Here is an 18047-nt window from a genome sequence, read left to right as displayed (position 1 = left end):
CCCAAAACATATTGTGATTAGGAGATTGCATTATTAAATATTTGATGGTTTGAATCCTCCCTTAAAGTGAAGGATGTAGTGCGTTACCAAGAGGGAAATTGAAATAGAGGCATCTGAGGCAGACTCTACTTTTGAGACACTATACTTTCCTAGAATATTTGTCCTAAAGTCACTGTATGCAAAGCTAAACTCCAATTGCAGATAATGGTGAAAGCACCTGAATGAATGAATGCCTTTGCCTCTTTGAGCAATGGCAGAAGCCGTTGAATGAATGACAATGTAGGAGACATGATGTATAGATCCATATGATATAATGTCAAGTGAGTCTAGTGGTAAAGTAGAAAGTGAATTCATCTTTTATCCATCTACCTGTCTAAATTTCTCTACTCACTTTTTCTATATTTCTGTATTTATCACAACCTATCTTTCATCTTCCTCTTCTTCCTTTTTTTCACCTTCCTCCTTTCCTCCCAATTATCTGTTTCTGTCAATTTGTCTCTCTGTTTTTTTAATTCACTTTTCATCTATATCAAACTGCTTAGCAGCAATATTTTCAATAAAAGCGAAGATAGGAGAAATGAAAATATTCATGCTGAAGCAGAAGATCTCTGGTCTTGGTTAACAGTTGGCTTCCTGCCTCCTGAATTTCCCTGCTTCAGAACCTTCATAAAGCAGTTTTAATTACATCGACAAATTACTTCAAATTGCACAATGAACATTTTTAAAAATGGGGTAAGGGGTTATTTCTCCTGAGCTTCCTCTGAAAAGCACACATAATCTAAGCAGCATAATCTTGACTCTAGTATGAAGACTTTGGGTTGAGAATTGATTTTCAATAGAGAAGTTTGATCTGATGTTTCTGTTTGCAAAAAGAAGAGTTGGTTTGGATATCACTTCAGCTTTTGTCATCATGAAGGTCCATTATTGTCTCTATAATCAGGCTTTTGCTTCTTAGGAGAGGGTGGTGACATTGAATTGCACCCTTTGTCCTCGGTGCCCAGAAAGTTCACTTCCTTTGTGATTTCTTCACAGGGTGGCATGTATGTGTTTCAACTCTTTGACTACTATGCAGCTAGCGGTGTATGCCTCTTGTGGGTTGCATTCTTTGAATGTATTGCTATTTCCTGGGTATATGGTGAGTACAGAACCTTAGCTATTGTCTTAAATGTACTTAAATGTCACTCTCCTCTAGTGGCAGGCCAAGGGAAGGGGTTATTTCATGGTGTGATAAGAACCTTCAGAACTCAAGAATTCTACCTGGTTCCTGCTCACTGTTAGCAAAAAATAAGTTTCAGGATGTCATAGGATTTTAGCTCATTGCTCTTGGGTGCTGTGACTCAGCTATGCCAGGGATTGAAAGGCAATGTGGGGCAAAGGGCCCAAACCACTTTCTTACCATTTCTTGATAAAAAGAAAGGCTACATAAGAAACTACCAAGGCAAAGATTGATCGTCTTATATGGGAAGGGATGAAACGTTAAAAAGTGGTATGAGCAGGTTATGAAGATGAACCCCTTCGATGTAGCCACATACTTATTCAGATGAAGTTGCCATTTTCCATAAATGTTACTCCTGCTTCTCTGGGGAGAATGGTACTCATAGGGGCTTAGACCTACCTCAGTAGCCTTCAAATCCCATGTATCCCTAAGTTAGACACAAGCTAATGCTTTGTGGCTGTTAATGTTCAATCACATGCTTTCGTCTTCCTATTACTCATGAGCATAATGGACTTTGCCTGAATAAACAAGGGGAAAAAAGCAAATGCCTTCTTGACTAAGGTTACTTGTATTCAGTTATTTCAGCTGGGTTTGACTCTTTGTGACCCCATTTGGGCTTTTCTTGGCAGAGATACTAGAGTGGTTTGCCATTTCGTTCTCCAGCTCATTTTACAGATGAGGAAACTGAGGCAAATAAAGTTAAGTGATTTGCCCAGGGTTAGTGCCTGAGGACAAGTTTGAACTCAGGAAGAGTGTTTCTGACTACAGGTCTGGAGCTATATCTACTGCACCTCCTAGCTGCCCTTTATTTACCTTACTTTATTTACCACAAGCATTTCTCCACCATTAGTGTGTAAGTTCTCTGAAGACAAGACATGTTTTTGCCTTCTTTTGTATCCCCAGTATCTAACACATGTTAAGTGACATGTCACATGTTAAGTGCTATTTAATAAATGTTTATTGATTGATTGACAATCTATCTCTTCCAGGAGCTGATCGTCTTTATGATCGCATTGAGGAGATGATTGGATATAGACCTAGCCCTTGGATGAAATGGAGCTGGTGTGCCATCACACCAATTCTTTGCGTTGTAAGTTGAAAGCTTCCTAACCCATAGTTCCCCTTTCTCCAAAGGTTTTGATTGCATTGACTGAGGGCCTGATGGTAATCTTTAAGAAGTTTGCCTTGGAAACACCAAGCAAGAAAACATACTGCTGTAAGTTACAAGGTCCCCTCTGCCGTGTCTAAAAATGGCATTCAAGGGGCAGCTAGGTGGCACAGTGGATAAAGCACCCGCCCTGGATTCAGGAGGACCTGAGCTCAAATCCGGCCTCAGACACATGACACTTACTAGCTGTATGACTCTGGGCAAGTCACTTAACCCCATTGCCTAACCAAATAAAAAACAAAACAAAAAATGGTGTTCAATAACAGCGCACATTTTTAGAGCAGTTTAAGGTTTGCAAAATGTTTTGCATGGATTATTTCAGTTGATCCTCACAACCACTTTGTAGAGTAGCTCTTGTTATTTATCCCCATGCTTCAGATGAGAAAAACTGAGTCAGACAGAGGTTAAATGCCTTGCCTGTGGTCACAGAGCTAGTAAGTATCTGAAGCAGGATTTTAACTTGGGTCTGAGAGCTGGAAAAGGACATGGCAAACCACTCCAGCATCTTTGCCAAGAAAACCCCATGGAGGGCAGCTATGGGCACAGTAGATATAGCACCAGCCTTGGAGTCAGGAGGACTGGAGTTCAAATCTAACCTCAGATACTTACTCCTAGCTCTGTGATCCTGGGCAAGTCACTTAACCACAATTGCAAAAGAAAGGAAGAAAGAAAGAAAAAAAGAAAGGAAGGAAGGAAGGAAGAAAGAAAGAAAGGAAAAGAGAAAGAAAGGAAGGAAGGAAGGAAGGAAGGAAGGAAGGAAGGAAGGAAGGAAGGAAGGAAGGAAGGAAGGAAGGAAGGAAGGAAGGAAGAAAAGAAGAGAGAAAAAGAGAAAGAAAGAAGGAAAGAAAGAAGAAAGCCCTAAATGGGGTCACAAAGAGTTGGTTACAATTGAAACAACTGAGCAACAGCTATCCTGACTCCAGGTCTAACTCTCTGCCCAGTACAACACCCAACTGCCCCTTGTTGTTTCTGAGCTGGGTCTGGTTCAAGTAAACTTTGTGTGTGTACCGTAGCCCCCTTTTTCAGTGGGATCAGGTGTAATGCCTTCTCCTCATATCTTCACTTTGGCACATCGAAAGTGAGGCCCATAGAAAGAGAAGCAAGCTGTATTTGCCAGTCGTCTTGGATGGGCAGATTTGTATTCAGGTGAATGTCTCTCTGTCTGTCGTATTTATGGACCTCTCTGCTTAGTCTACCATGGAGTTCCTTCAGGAGCTCCAGCCAGTAGGGACTCGTATCAAATATTGGCTTCATCTGAACACTGGAAACAAACACTTGCCTTTGAAAATATTGGAAAGGGGAGCAAACATTTGCTTTCCAGTTCTCTGCTCATATTTGAAGAGCTGTTTGCTGAAATTTTTATTACACGTGGAAAAGGCAGCCAAAGAGATAAGATGATGGAAGCTTAGCAGTCAGCTCTTACATGTCCCCTCTGTGACTGGGTGTTCTCTGAAGACCAGGTCCACAACAAATGTTATGACTCTGTAAGGAGACCTTTGGGTACCAGTCAACCATTCACTTCCTGATGGATGACCTTAGGGTTAGAGGTGAACCTTAGGCTCCAGCATAGCCTCCAGTTACTATCTATGGTCCAGCCAACCTGGCCTTTCTGTTCCTTATGTATAATACTTTTTTATCTCCACTCTTCAGGGATTTTGCCTACCTCTTCCCTAAGCCTAGAGTACACTCCTTCCTTACCCTTGCCTTTTACAATCCCTAGGCAGCTAAGTGGTGCAGTGGGTAGAGTACTGAACTTAGAGTCAGGAAGACCTGAGCTTAAATCTCAGATATTTCCCGGTTCTGTGACCTTGGTCAAATCACTGAGCCTCAGTTTCCTCAACTCTAAAAAGGGGAATGATGGTAATGATGCCTGTTTCCCAAAGCTGTTGTGAAGATCAAAGGAATTAATATTGATAAATCACTTAGCACAGTGCCTGGCATGTAATAGGCACTTAGTAAATTCCTGCTCCCCCTTACCTCTTTTGCCCTTTTACCCCTTTAGATTCTTTAGTTTATTAGGATCAAGAGATGATAGAGCTGGAATAGGACTGCAAAGCCTTTCTAGTTTCATCTAGAAACTTTCATCTCAGGTTACAGATGAGGTCACTGAGGCCCGAGGTGGGTGAGTAACTTTCCCAAGGTCACACAAGTAGTAAATGGCAAAGTGGATTTGAACCCAGGCCATCAAACTCCAGAGCCATTTCCCCCCTCCCCCATTTATACCTTCAAAACTATTCACATGCCATTTTCTCCATGAAGCCTGTTCTGATTCCCAACCCAGATGGTAGTGAGAACCTCACCAAAACCACCTCGTATTTACTTTAGGTGAATTTTGTGTGTACCTAAAAATGTTTACTTTCTCCAATAGAAAGTGAGCTTAAATAGGTGATTGTTCTCTGGCTTGTCATATATCTAGAAATACTCTGATCCTTAAATAGACCTTTGTAGCTCCCCCCTCCCCTTTTTTAATGTCACAGACTCTTGTGGCTATCTGGTGAAGCTAGGGTCCCTTTCTCAGAGTAAAGTTTTAAATACATGAAGTCAAATACATAGGATTACCCAGGAAACTACTTATCTTGAAATACAGTTATCAAGATTTTTTTTATCAAGATATTTTTAAAAAGCACCCAGATTCCAGGTTAAGAACCCTTGCCTTAAATGATCTTTGTATCATTGATGAGGGCTGTCCCTATACCAAGGCTTTTTGCATTCCCCCTCCCTGACTTTGTTGGAAGCTTTAAATCAATCAACAAACATTTATAATGTGACCACTGGGTACCAGGCATTGTACCAACCCAATTTCAGGAGTTGCTGTGGTTGAAAGAATTTGTGATTCCCTTGCTAGTTCATGAGCCTCAGAACTTAGCTAGGTTCTTCCATGGGTAACAGAGGTACAGTCCATCACTGGGCCCATCCTTGAAACCTTTCTAGTTGAATAGATTCTGGAAGAACTTGTACCCTACTGGAATAGCCCTCAAGGAACCAGGATCATCTCCACCCTCCAACAAAGCATGGCAGGACTGAGACTCCAAGGAAACTACAGGGAAAAGTATTTGTTGATTTAGAATGGTGGCTATTAACTCTGTGTCCATTTGATCTGAGACCCATTCTGTAGAAGGGTCTCCAATGTTCTCCTTACTCCAGCCTTTGAGAAAGCAATCAGCACTAATGGTTTGGAGTGCTAAGAAAATCTCATGACTAGTTTTGATGGTTTTCAATGGTTCACTGATGCTCTTATCACTAAATTTTCTTTCATATTTTCTCCTGATAGGAATGGGGCCCAGAATCAGGAAGACAAGTTCAAGCCCCATCCCTGCTATGTACTATCTGGGTAGTCCTGTTCAAATCTCTTAACCTCTATCTCATTGCCCTTGGCCACACTCTACGACAATCAAGCATTAGAGAAGGAGCCAAGAGTCACTGGTAGAGGAATTTTCCTCACCTGAGGGTTCCCAACACCATTGAAATCCCTGGTCTAGTTTTTAAAAATAGCTTTGTTTGGAAGCACCAGCAACACTACTAGTCCTTATTTCTTTCAGTTTGGGGCTTTGCTATCCAAGTAGGGAGTGCTCAGAATTTGGGACATTAGATGAAATAATCATTACCAAATAGCACCTTCAGGCAAGTCACTTTATCTGTTTCTGATTCAATTTCCTCGTCTGTCAAATGAAGAGATTGGACTTGATAGCTTTTGATAATAATAATAGCCAGTATTTTTCTAGTGCCTTACAGTTTGCAAAGTGCTTTCCAAATATTATCTCATTTCATCCTCCCAACAACTCTGAGAGGTGCTTTATTATCCCCATTTTATAGATGAGAAAACTGAGGCAAACAGATTAAACGACTTGCCCAGGGTGTCATAGCATATAAATATGGGAAAGAATTTGAACTCAGGTCTTCGTGACTCTGGATCTATCCCTCTATGCACTGTGTCACCTAGCTGCCTATGATCCTAGGATTCTCTTTTTGAACATGATCAGACAAAGGTAGCAGAAATTAATTGAAATTCAATAGGGTACTTGGTCAAATGGAGCACAAGCCTACTTAACTGGAACCTTGAGTGTATTCTGTCCTACCATCTGCTCGTGGCCCTTTAAATCCTTCACTAGTGGGAATGGATTGGCATTGAGTCATCCACATTTCTCTCATTAGATCTCTTGGTAGCCAGGAATGCAGTGTTGCAGCTTTCTGGCCAAATCTATCATCTTGGCCTGAGCCAAACACACCATATTCTGACCTTTGGAATGATTGAGATTCTATGTGTCTGGCTCAAAAGCTGTCCCTAGAGTCCTAATGAATCAGAATACTCATCCTACACTTTCTGCTCCTCAGCAGGACCTGGGAGGATCAGAAGCTGGTGAGGACTTTAGTGATTTTATCTATAAAATAAGAGAATGTGTCCCTTCTAAATCAACTCATTATCTGTTGTTTTTATAAAATCTTCATTTCCCAGTGTATCTTCCCCTCATCTCTACTTACAGAATTTAAGAAGAGGAAGGAAAAAAGTTCAGTGAAACTAAGCATTCTCTCACAAAAGTAGTGTTCCCATCAATCCATATAAGCCCCAGCATTGACTATTGCCATATTTTGTCATCTTTGTTATTCATTGAACCTGAAATGGATCATAGGTTTACTTTGGATTTACTTTAGTCCCACCCACATTTCTCCCCATTCAGGGTCAGCCAGGAGCCATATCCTCAAAAGTCAGGAATTGCCTTGGACCAAGCATCCTCTAAGAATAGTACTGAGTCCCATACCTACCCTGGGACAACCTTGTGACAATCAAGGACCTGGGGCTCAAGGGGAACCTGTTTTTAAAGTATTTTGGTATCTATTTCAGTATAATTGGTTTTCTCACGAAATCATCTGAATTATATTTTATGTATTTGACAATATGATTCTGAAAAGTCCATAGGTTTAACCAGACTGCCAGTGGGGGCCATGATACAAAGAAGGCTAAGAACCCTAGATTTAAGGGATGGTCTTGGTGACCATAGTCACCGAGAGATACGCTTGCTAAAACTCACCTCCATAATGCTTTTACTCTTCCACAGGGATGCTTCATCTTCTCTCTGGTTGAGCATACACCACTGACCTACAACAAGGGGTATGTCTACCCCAAATGGGCTATTGGCCTAGGCTGGTGCTTGGCCCTCTCTTCCATGCTATGCATCCCCTTAATGGTGATTATCCGGATTGCCCAGTCAAGTGGATCGCTCATTGAGGTAAGAGCTCTGGGGGGAGCAGGAGGGCCTCCATTTTTGAAGCAAAGAGTAGTCCCTACAACACCCTACACCCAGATCCTACAAATGGACTCCATAATTCTGGGTGACAGGTCCTGCTTCGTGCCCACGGGAAAATTAGAGTTCAAAGGAAGGGTTATTTGAGGGAAGAGAACATTGGACCAAGACATGTTGGTTCTAGTCTTGGCTTTGCTTTTAACTTGCTGTTTGACCCTGCAGTCCTCCAGATCCCAAGAACCAAGCTATTGCGAGTCTGCAATAAAGTAATAGCAGCCCTTTCTTTCTTGTTATTCTTGTTCTTTCTAATTCCCACTTGGCCCAGTGAGAAGAATCTCTAGGCTTTTTAGCCATGCCAGCATCAGGCTGTGCACTCCTTGCCCTTTTTGATTTCCCTGGCAGCCCCTTTGCTTCTTACCTTCCTCAAGAGGCTTCTTCCCAATTGCTGGGACTCCACTGTCTGGTGAAAGTGGGACCCCTGCTACAAACAAAATGAAACATGTCTTTTCTTAAAATTCTCCCTAACACTTAGGCTTGGTCAACTTCCAAGGTCTTAGGGTTTATTCTCTTCTGTTGCTTTAGGCAGAGCTGGGACATATACTTTGGCTCAGGCTCTCCAGTGCCTCTTGTGATATCTTTTTCATTAGAGTTTGGAAAGCAGCTTACAGTAGCAGTTTTCTTGTGCTGGGAAGTGGCATGGGGCATGGAGCGTGGGGTTTGGAACATGGGGGCATGAAGCCAGTAGACTAGGGATTGGCTTTGAGACAAAGCATGGAGCAATTTGTCATCTTCCAGCCAAGTGGCTGCTCTTTAAATCCAAAGGAGGAGAGAGGGAGAAGTGAAAAGGGAAGGTGTGAACTGGAAAAAGATAAGAGACCAGTTTACAGTTTACACTCCTTTGAATAGCTGTGAGAAATTTTGTTTAGCTCAGCTATTTTAGGATTCAGTGAACTCTCCAGCTCATTCCCTCATACTCAGTAGTGATATACCCTTAGACAAGTCATTTCCTTTTCTGTGTCTCAGTTTTTCCTTCTGTAAAATGGAAGTGACAGTACTTTTACAATATACCTTAAAGCGGGTTGGTTGTGAGGACAGCGTCTTGTTCATCTTAAGGTGTTTTAGAAATGTAAGTTGTTATTATTCCTAAGAATTTAAAATAATTCTTAAGATCGTAGGTTTAGAACTAGAAGGGTCTTTAAAGATCTTCCAGTCCAATCCCTTCATTTTCCTGAGGGAGAAACTGAGGCTCAGATGATGTGATTTGCCCAGAGTCATATGGGTAGTAAGTGGTACATTTGGAAGCTAAACCCAGGTCTTCTTACTCAAATCTAATCATCTTACTGCTGCTTTGGCCCTGATAGAATCTCTGGGAAAGCACTCTGTGCTGGATTCACAAACATCTTCCAACACTGACTTAGGTGATTCTATGAGCATTTCAGTTGCTTTGGCTACTTCACCTGTAGATCCAATAAGCTGGATCTGGGCTGTGAGGGGCCTTGAACGCTAGGCAAAGGATGCTGACCTTTATTGTCTAGGTAATTAGTAGTCACTGAAGGTTTCTTAGAAGGGCTGGAAGGGAGGCCTGGTGGACATGGAGCCTTCATGGTTGCCATGACTTAGTCAAGTTGAGGGTAAGGGTAACTCTACGAACAAGGACCTCAGTTCATCTTGTTGCCTTTTCTGATATATCTGCATTTATATTCATGTCTTTTTTCAGAGGATAAAGGCAGCAACAGTTCCTAAGCATGTGCATCGGTGGAACCATGAGCCTGAGGGGTCCACACCGTTCTGTTCCAGGGATAACTCAAATGGCAACCTCATGAAACCCACCCATATCATTGTGGAGACCATGATGTGAGCTCTCTCTGTGAGAGGAGAAACCTGCTTTAACTGCCGTTTACTAACCTTAGATTCTCATAGTACCAGGTTTACAGAGCTTTATATTTGCACTAGGATTGGATTTTTTGTTTTGTTTTGTTTTTCCTTAGTTGTTTTTTTCATTCTCACAGAGAAAGTTATTTTTCATGTGTGCGCACGTGTGTGTGTTGTATTTTTTTTAAAGACTATTTTATAAGGTAACCACATGCAGACGTCTCCAAGGAGACTGAGCTTTCATATCAAATTAGACGTATTACAGGAATTTATTAATTTTTTATACCTAGCTATGATTATACACCTTTACCACTTGAATCAATCTTCTTGCCAGCAATATATTCAGTTTCTAAAGCAATCTCCAGGTGCTGGTGTGGATGGGTTGTGCACAAGAACTCTAGGGTAAACTTTATCCCAAAGAGCAAAATGAAACGCTATTATGAGCATTTCAAAGGTGTAGTACCTTCTGAGTGTGGTTCAGAGCAGAACAAACGACAGGTGGAGAGGACCTGGGCAGCCCACCATGTTGACCATGGTTGGCCAAGGCCACATTGGCCGGGGCCATGTTAGAAGGAGTGAAGGAGGCATTGGAAGTGAAGCCAATAAAACGTTGGATGTTGGAGCTTCATTAATCGATGTATTTGTAGCTGAGGAGAGAGATGCACACACACACACACACACACACACACAAACAAAATAAGACTGAGAGTGAAACAGGAGACCTGCACCCCCCACAAAATCAATAAAAGACTTTCTAAGAGTAGTAAGAGCCCCTGTTTCAGGTAATTCTTTTTGAATAAAGTCAAAAAAAGGAATCATAATCTAGCCTTTTGGAAATTTGCATTAAAAAAAATTACCTTATAGTCTCAAATAATTGAATTGAATGCAGTGATCATACTTTAAAATTAGAAACCATTAAAGATATTGTAGCCCTCTAATATTTACTTATCAGTAGCAAAGATCTTCCCCTCACTTAAATTTTGTTTAGCAAGCCATTTTGCTAGATTGGCTCCTCCTTCTATCCCAATAGAGTCAGACTCCCCAGCCTTCGTGGCTGGGCTAGGAATAAAGGATGGCAAATTGTAGGGACCAGGACTCTTGGTGGGGTTTTGGTGGCAACTGTCAGGCTGACCCACTTATAATTTTTGGGCCATTCTAGAATTGCTCGTCTGTATTCAGCCTTGACCTTCAAATAACTGGCTTTCTTCTAGTGTGCCCAGGTTTCAGGAAACCCTAAGGAAGAAGAAGGGGTGGCCTTTGCTGAATCACTGGGAACCACCTTGCTTCTTGAAGGGTTTTGTCTCAGCTACAGGGTCCATATCTGCTTCCATACCACCATATTTTTGTTGTTGGTGGTTTTTTAAAAAATTGTTTTTACATTTTTTAATGGAAACATACCTGGTTCTTGACATTCCTAAAAAATCATAAATCTCTAACCCACCATTACAGTGTGGCTTTCCTAAACCAAACCATGCATATGATGAGTCACATGGATATAGGGATGAAGGAGAAAAGTGCAAGTGGACCAAAGGAAGTATGACATGTGCACTTGGGACCTGCCTTGGATTGGGGAGTTTTGAGAAAGACTTTGGGGATACGGCAGTCACTAAAAATCAGAGTACTGTTATTCTTTCTAGCATTTCCCAGTCTTATCTCATCATCATCCTCTTTCCACCTCCAAGTATTTGTTTAAAAGATATGGAAATAGAAGCCTCCCAGCAGAGTCTGTAACTAAATCTTCTTGGAGTTAGGAGGAGGGGAAGGCAGCTGCCCTATGCCCCAGCAATTAGTGAGACACTTCAGTGGAGTCATTTCCTGGCCATTTGGATGATCCATTGGCCACCCACCCAAATCTAGCCATAGCCGGACAAGGAGATAGCAGTGTGTTGCAACTCAGTCTTCTAAGCAGCCAGTGCTAAAGGAATCTTTTCTAAGAAGTAGCCTCCTGGTTAGCCTGTGCCCCTGGCCCTACCCAGTCTCAGAGAAGAGGGGTATTTCCATGTCATAGGGGTAACTAATCATGGTCCATTTCACAGCTACAGGATAGGACTTGGGAACAGGCATCCAGCCTAAATTCTCATCCGAATATGAAAGTCCTTGGCAGCCTTAGGTAGATGCTACAGTAGCAAAACGCTAATTTTCATGATGCTAGATGTGTTGTTTAGACATACACTACATAGCAAGGAAGTGGGAGAGGGGGAAAGGGAAGAACTGAGGGATGAGAGAATGAAAAAAAAAGTTGATATATTAAGATTTTCAGTGGAGCCAATACCACCAAGACAATATTTCCTCAACCCCCTGCAAGGTGAATAATTGTGTTCCACTGTGAACCAGAAAAGATGGTACTACACCTTTAAAATCACCACTAAGAAGACACCAGCCCCATTTCTAACTTGAACTGTGCCATTCAAATCAATTGCTTCCAAGTTCAGAGTATATTACCAAAAAAAAAAAAGTTTCTTAAGTGTCACACACATATGCAATGACCTCATTGTATGAAGTGAAGTGTTTTTGTTTTTGTTTCTGTTTTTCCTGGGATAAGGTACTCTGGCCCTGGTAGTAGAGTTCAGCCTGAGTTAGAGACAAGGCTGGAATCTCAGAAAGCAGGATCTCACTAAGAAAACCTGCTCTCCATCCCTACCTCCAGACATAGAGAGCTGTCTGGAGCATGTCCTGTTGCAGGGGTGCTCAAAGCAGGAGGGCAGTGCTTTTCAAATACTTTTATCTGTTCTAAATGTCACCCATTAAAAATTCACTGCCCCCCCAAAATGATATTCTGCCAAATGTAACTTATAATCCAAACTCTTTAACAATTCTACTATGTTTATATTTTTCTAGGTATTTATGATTGTAAATGTATCCCTCTGCCCCCACACCCTGGTTTCCTTTGTAGAAATGTGACCTATTTGTTGTATGGAACTTTAGTGAACTAACCATTCGTCATGATTGGGGATGGGTGAGTCATCTACAAAAGTTGCCCCTTCTGCTATCCTCTTTCACCTCCAAGCCAGAGCTGAACCTGGCAAGCTACTGCTTTCGATTGTCTTGGTCAGGAAGTAGAAGCATGGAGTGAAAAATGGCAGTGTACTGAGCCCTTCCTAAATTCGCACATTCTGCGACTGGCTTGAGGGAGATTTTTCAAGATCCTCAGGCCAGCCATTTTTCTAGACCAAAGATTTCTAGACAAAACTCTCAGATGGCAACTGGAAGGTTGGCTCCTTCAGCTGATGACATTTTCAGAAACATTGGTGTTTCACCCATCATCAAACATGATCTCTCTTATGACTATTCTGTCTGTATAAAACATGACTCCATGGGTAGTATGTGTAATAATGGTAACTTTTATATATTCGTTTATCTATATAAATCAAGCTTTTAACTAGCATTTTGATGAGTCTAGTCCTACTCTGTCTAAGTACATGAGATGTAGGCCCTCTGGATAGCAAGGGGCCCAGACGTGGTTGAAACACCATATTTTCATGGAACATAAGCCAAAGGAATGCACTGCCTTCACCATTTTTCCTCCCTAGGGAGATGCCCCAGGTTGTGAGATCTTGAAGGGTAGAAAGAAAATAATTGGTGGGGAGAAAAAAGAAAAAGAAAAGAAACCTTTGGAATCAAAAGACAGACCCTGGGATAAATCTTAGGTGGAATGAACTTAATCAGATCAGATGAATAGCTTTTTCTTCAGAGAGGGTCCAAAGATTCGTAGAATGGCAGAGCTGGAAGGGACTTTGATCTGGTCCAAGCCCTCATTCTACAGATGAGGAACTGAATTTCAGAGGTGGGGAGTGACTTGCCCGACACCCTACATTATGTTAGTCCTAGACCCAGGCCTAGAACTTAGGTCTCCAGTCCCATATTTACTAGTCCAGGGCTTTTTTTTTTCTTTCTTTCTTTCCCCACCACTCTACCTCTGTCCCCATGCTAATGATGCTTGGTCCTTATCTGAAATCAAAACTTCTATGGAACAGTACAACTCTCCTATCTCATTAGTTTTGCAAATACCTTCTTGTCTGCTATCACCAAATGCTATTCAAAATTGGATTGAGACAACTTGAATTAGTTGAAAAGTTGTAGATAAATATCTTTTATAATCTTTGGAAGGACCCTTAAGAACCCAGAATGTTAGAGTCAAAGGGGACCTGAGAACAAAATATCTTAGTGCTAGAAGGGAGCATTAGAGATCGAAGGAACCTTAGAACAGAGAATCTTTATATAGAGAAGGTTAGAACTGAAAGAAACCTTTAGATCTTAGAATGCCAGAGCTGTATGGGACCTCAGAGAGCATCTTTATAGAGGAGATTTATAAAGGAGGAAGGCAGGTAAAGCTCCTGACTCCATTTACAATACTTCAATAATTACTAGTACTCCTAATAGGAAAATCAGAAGTTATGCCCTTCTTCCTCACATTTCCTTTGTTTGACATTTACGGTGAAGCAAAGGTGGTGAAGTCCCATCCAACTCACAGAATAGACTTCTCATTTACCAAGCCTGTCAAGATGGGAGTTGAATTAAGTGGGCTATTTCTCACTTTATGGAAAGGAAGGTACCAAGTAGCAAGCAGAGGGGGAAGTAGTTTGCTTCTGATTGATTAAGAAACCTGGCAAACCCAGAGAAGGTAGTGTAGTGTACCTGTTAGGACAGATAAGCCTTCAAGAACTGCTGGTAGATTCTGATCTACTGTTGGGGATCTATTGACCCCTTAGGTTCCTCTACTGTTGGGGATCTACTGACCCCTTAGGTTCCTCTATTATTGCGGATCTACTGACCCCTTAGGTTCCCTCCAGCTTAGCAAGTGTTATGATTCTGTGATAGGCTGGGCTGGCTTCTCCTTGAAGCTGGATTTTATTATTCCATTTTTTTTACCCTCTGGATGCTCATTCACTTCCACAATCCTGCCAGTCATTGTAACCAAAGTGCCCACGTAATTAATCATCTTTTGAAGAAATTGGAATATACGCAAGTAAGATCCAAATAACATCCCCAGTGACAAGAGGAAAATGTGAGTGGTTAAAATAAAAATTTTTTAAAAGCCTGACAAACATTTGAAGAAAAGGTTGGCATTTGAGGGGAGTGACTGAAAAGTTGAGAGGTTAGCTCCCCTTCAGCATTTCCCCTTTATTTGTTTTGATATGAGGTGCTGATTATAATCTATACAGCTCTATATGTGTGGACCTGTCCATAGTTCAAGTTCATCGCCCACTAGAAAAAGCTGTTCAACTGCCAGATTTCTCTACAAACTCTCGTACCCCTTCTCTGATGTTTTATATGGCTTTCTTTGATGGCCCCCCTTCCCATGCTTTCTTTGCCCCTTCTTGAGCTCTGCTTCTGTTGGATTCCAGCCCCAGGCTCCCTATCTTGTCCCATAGCTTCCCCACCCTTAGTGATCCATCACCCTTAGTTCAATATCCCTTCCCCCTTTTAAGGCATCAAATCTGAACTGGCAAGTTATATTGCTTTAAGCATTCTCTTCAGTGCTAGTGGGCCTCTGCCCGCCCACCTTTGCCCTCAGGGCTCCCCTTTTGTCCCTGTGTTTTTAAGGTGTCATCAACTTGTTAAGGGTCATAGAAGACAGAGTGGGAACACAGAGGCAGAGCTTTTGAAACAACCCCCAACCAGCATCTCCAGGTACACTTTTAATTGTGAGTGAGGGAAGGCCCACCTAGTAAGGCCTAAAATACCTTCCCCACTGGACATTCACCATTCAACAAGGATCAGACTCAGGACAGAGAAGGCCCCCAGAGTGGGGACCCCAGGCACAAAGCAAGCATGAAATTGAACTGACATAGATCTCTTTTAGCATGTGACCAGGTTTTAGGAAATCTCAACTTTGGAATCAGATTCTGTGTGGGTATTGTAAATAATTTTGCATCTGACAAAAAAGAAAAAAAAACAGAAGGAAAAAATGGATTAAAAAAACCAACCCAAATCTTGGAGGATTTGGGAGCCAATCAGAGACAGAGAACGGAGGACTCTGAGGGCAGAAAAACAACAAGAAACAGCAGGAGGTGACCTTCCTGGGTGCTGGAGGCAGCCAGGCCAAGTTCTCCCTGGAAAGACTGTTTTAGTTGGAAGCTGTTCTTCATTGTTGCATCGTGAATGTTACCAGAGTTTTGCTACATCAGATGTGACATCTCGTCTGTGTATTTGGCTTTAAAAAAAATGTGGGTTCCTTTAAAAAAAAATCATAGCAACTGTGACTGTATGATTAGCACACTGGAAAGTGGGGATCTTCTGTTTCCTCCTTTCAAACACAAATCTGTCTGGATAATCTGAACTTTTTTAAAACTTTAAAGATATTTTTAAGACATTTTCAGCTTTTTTTAAATTAAAAAAAAATCCACGAGAGACTGTTCCGAACAGGAATATTTGTATTTGAACAAGATTTTTGGCATGTAATTCAGTCTTGCAGTATACAAGCTTTGTGTATAAATGTTTGATGATATCTCTGTTTGTACTTGGCAAGTTTTTTTTTCTGTTTTGCTTTATAGATAATATGTATATCGATATTTTTAAGTCATCTTTGCTTTTCTTTTTTTTTAGAGAAGTTTGTAATCACCTTATAACAGATAAAAATAAACCTTTCCTTTATAAATCCAATGAGTCTTACAATTGTTGTAAAAAAATGGCATAACTTGCTTTCACTGGAAATCAGATTCTTAATAAGATAGCTATAACTCAGGGCTATAACTAGGACAGGATAACTGGGGCTTTGTCTAAGACGCCAGTATTTAGAGGATATGCACAACAACTTCAGCCTTTCCCATTTATTTGTTTGATAAGAGGGTATACTTTCTTCTCCTAGAGGCAGAATTCTGGGTGAGATTCCCCTCCCTCCCATCCCCTCCATTTCTCCCATTGCAAGGCCTAGCTATAAAAATTTCTAGTTAAGGCTCTGGCTTTTTCCCAGAATCATAGCCTTCCCCCTAGAGAGGCAGCATGAAGTTCTGTAGCAATGAGATTTTGGAATCAGAAGATTAATCTTACCTTAGCCACTTACCTGGATAACTCGTTAAGCACCAAGTATGTGCTACCATAAGAAAAGCCATAAAAAAAAGTCAATCTCCTCAAGTCTCAGTTTCCTCTTCAGTATAATGAGTCTTGGGACTAGACTCTTAAGGTTCCTTCTGGCTCTAAATTCCTTTAACTATAATAGTCTACATTCCTACAACACCTTAAGGTTAACAAAGTACTTTTCTCAAAGCATCCCTGTGAGTTAGGTAGATTTGGGGAGTGTTTAACCTGACCAAGGAAGAAACTAAATTGTCCAGAGTCAGCAGAGCCAAGACAGACCCCAATCCAGTGATCTTTTGGGCACATCGCCACTCTCAGATCTTGACGGGTGATGAATTAATGAGTGTACACCCATAAATCTCCTCCCTTAAAAAACAGAATTATTTTCATTTTGAGTCAAAGCCTTAGATTGATCTAGTTTATACTAGGGACAGAAGGTTGTCATTTGGGACTATGGTGGTGCTTATTCATGTATCTGTTTTGTTTGTTTCAAAGAAGCATTTTGGAAACCCGAGGCCACAGGAAGCAAACCTGATATAGCTCAGGAGCTTCCAGCCTTCAAAAATATCACAGACTTCCATTTCTTTGCAGGCATGCTCCTCGCCAAACCCCTGCCTCGTAGGAAGGCAAGCTTTCCACTTGATGGATAAGAAGCTGGGGCTCCCAGAGCAGGGTCACAGCTGGTCAGGATTTGGAGCCAAGACTCCTGCCCAGGTCCAGTGTCCTTTCCACTACACTGAGCTCCCAAAGGCAGCATGCCAATAATGGGAAAGGGCTTTCTTTCATGCAACAGGAAATTATAATCTTGGTACATAAGCATACACCCACATTGGCGTGTGGTGGCAGCCAGATTGTCTGTAGGAATTACTAGAAGAGACTAGGATGAGCAGTACGGTCCCAGGTGTAGTGGGAGGGAGAATGGGGAGGAGAAGGTAGAGGGGGAAGGGGGGAGAAAGCAGAGAAGGAAGGGGGGAGAAAGCAGAGGGGGATGGGGGAGAAAGCAGAGGGGGAGGGGGGAGAAAGCAGAGGGGGATGGGGGAGAAAGCAGAAGGGGATGGGGGAGAAAGCAGAGGGGGAGGGTTTCTTACTCTTTTTGGGGGTGGTGGGGTATTCTTAGGGTCAGTGACTTGACTAAGCTGTTCCTGCTTTCACTCCCTAATTTATCTGTGGGGCAGTGGAAATAATATGAGTTGTATAGTCAGGACTTGGGTTCAGATGCTGGCTTAATCTGTCATGACTTGTAGTAATAACCCACTTAATTTTAGTGGCTGCTGCTTCTGTATGAACTTAGTCACTTAATTTCTCTGGACCTCAGTTTCCTCTAAAGGATCAGACATCTTGAAGGTCTCTTCCAGAGTCAAAAATATGTCTTTCATAATAATTGATATTTATAATAGCACTTTAGGTTTGCAAAGTGCTTCGTACACACTAGTTTGAGACACTAACCTTGTGAGGAAGAATCCGTGAGGCAGGGGATTGTATCACTACTGGATTTCCCAGGCCTTCCTGCCTTCCAAAAATGTTGGCTTTCTTG

General features: G+C 41.7%; 1 protein-coding gene across 5 annotated transcripts in view; it reads left to right on the top strand.

The window, feature by feature from the left end:
* Nucleotides 1–16099, top strand: part of SLC6A6 (solute carrier family 6 member 6) — a 135296-nt gene extending 119197 nt beyond the window's left edge. For all 5 annotated transcript variants that reach the window (XM_020981135.2, XM_020981136.2, XM_020981132.2 and 2 more), the window contains 4 exons: nucleotides 1033–1135; nucleotides 2206–2306; nucleotides 7439–7609; nucleotides 9342–16099. In XM_020981135.2, the coding sequence (XP_020836794.1) occupies nucleotides 1033–1135; nucleotides 2206–2306; nucleotides 7439–7609; nucleotides 9342–9482 (516 nt within the window). In that variant the 3' untranslated portion in view covers nucleotides 9483–16099. The remainder of the gene's footprint in view (nucleotides 1–1032; nucleotides 1136–2205; nucleotides 2307–7438; nucleotides 7610–9341) is intronic.
* Nucleotides 16100–18047: the final 1948 nt, after the last annotated feature.

This window comes from Phascolarctos cinereus, unplaced genomic scaffold (genome assembly GCF_003287225.1).
Source record: "Phascolarctos cinereus isolate Bilbo 61053 unplaced genomic scaffold, phaCin_HiC Scaffold_4;HRSCAF=312, whole genome shotgun sequence".
In the NCBI taxonomy this organism is placed as follows: Eukaryota; Metazoa; Chordata; class Mammalia; order Diprotodontia; family Phascolarctidae; genus Phascolarctos; species Phascolarctos cinereus.
The sequence above is the reverse complement of the archived record's forward strand: the minus strand, read 5'-3'. Positions and strand labels throughout refer to the sequence as shown.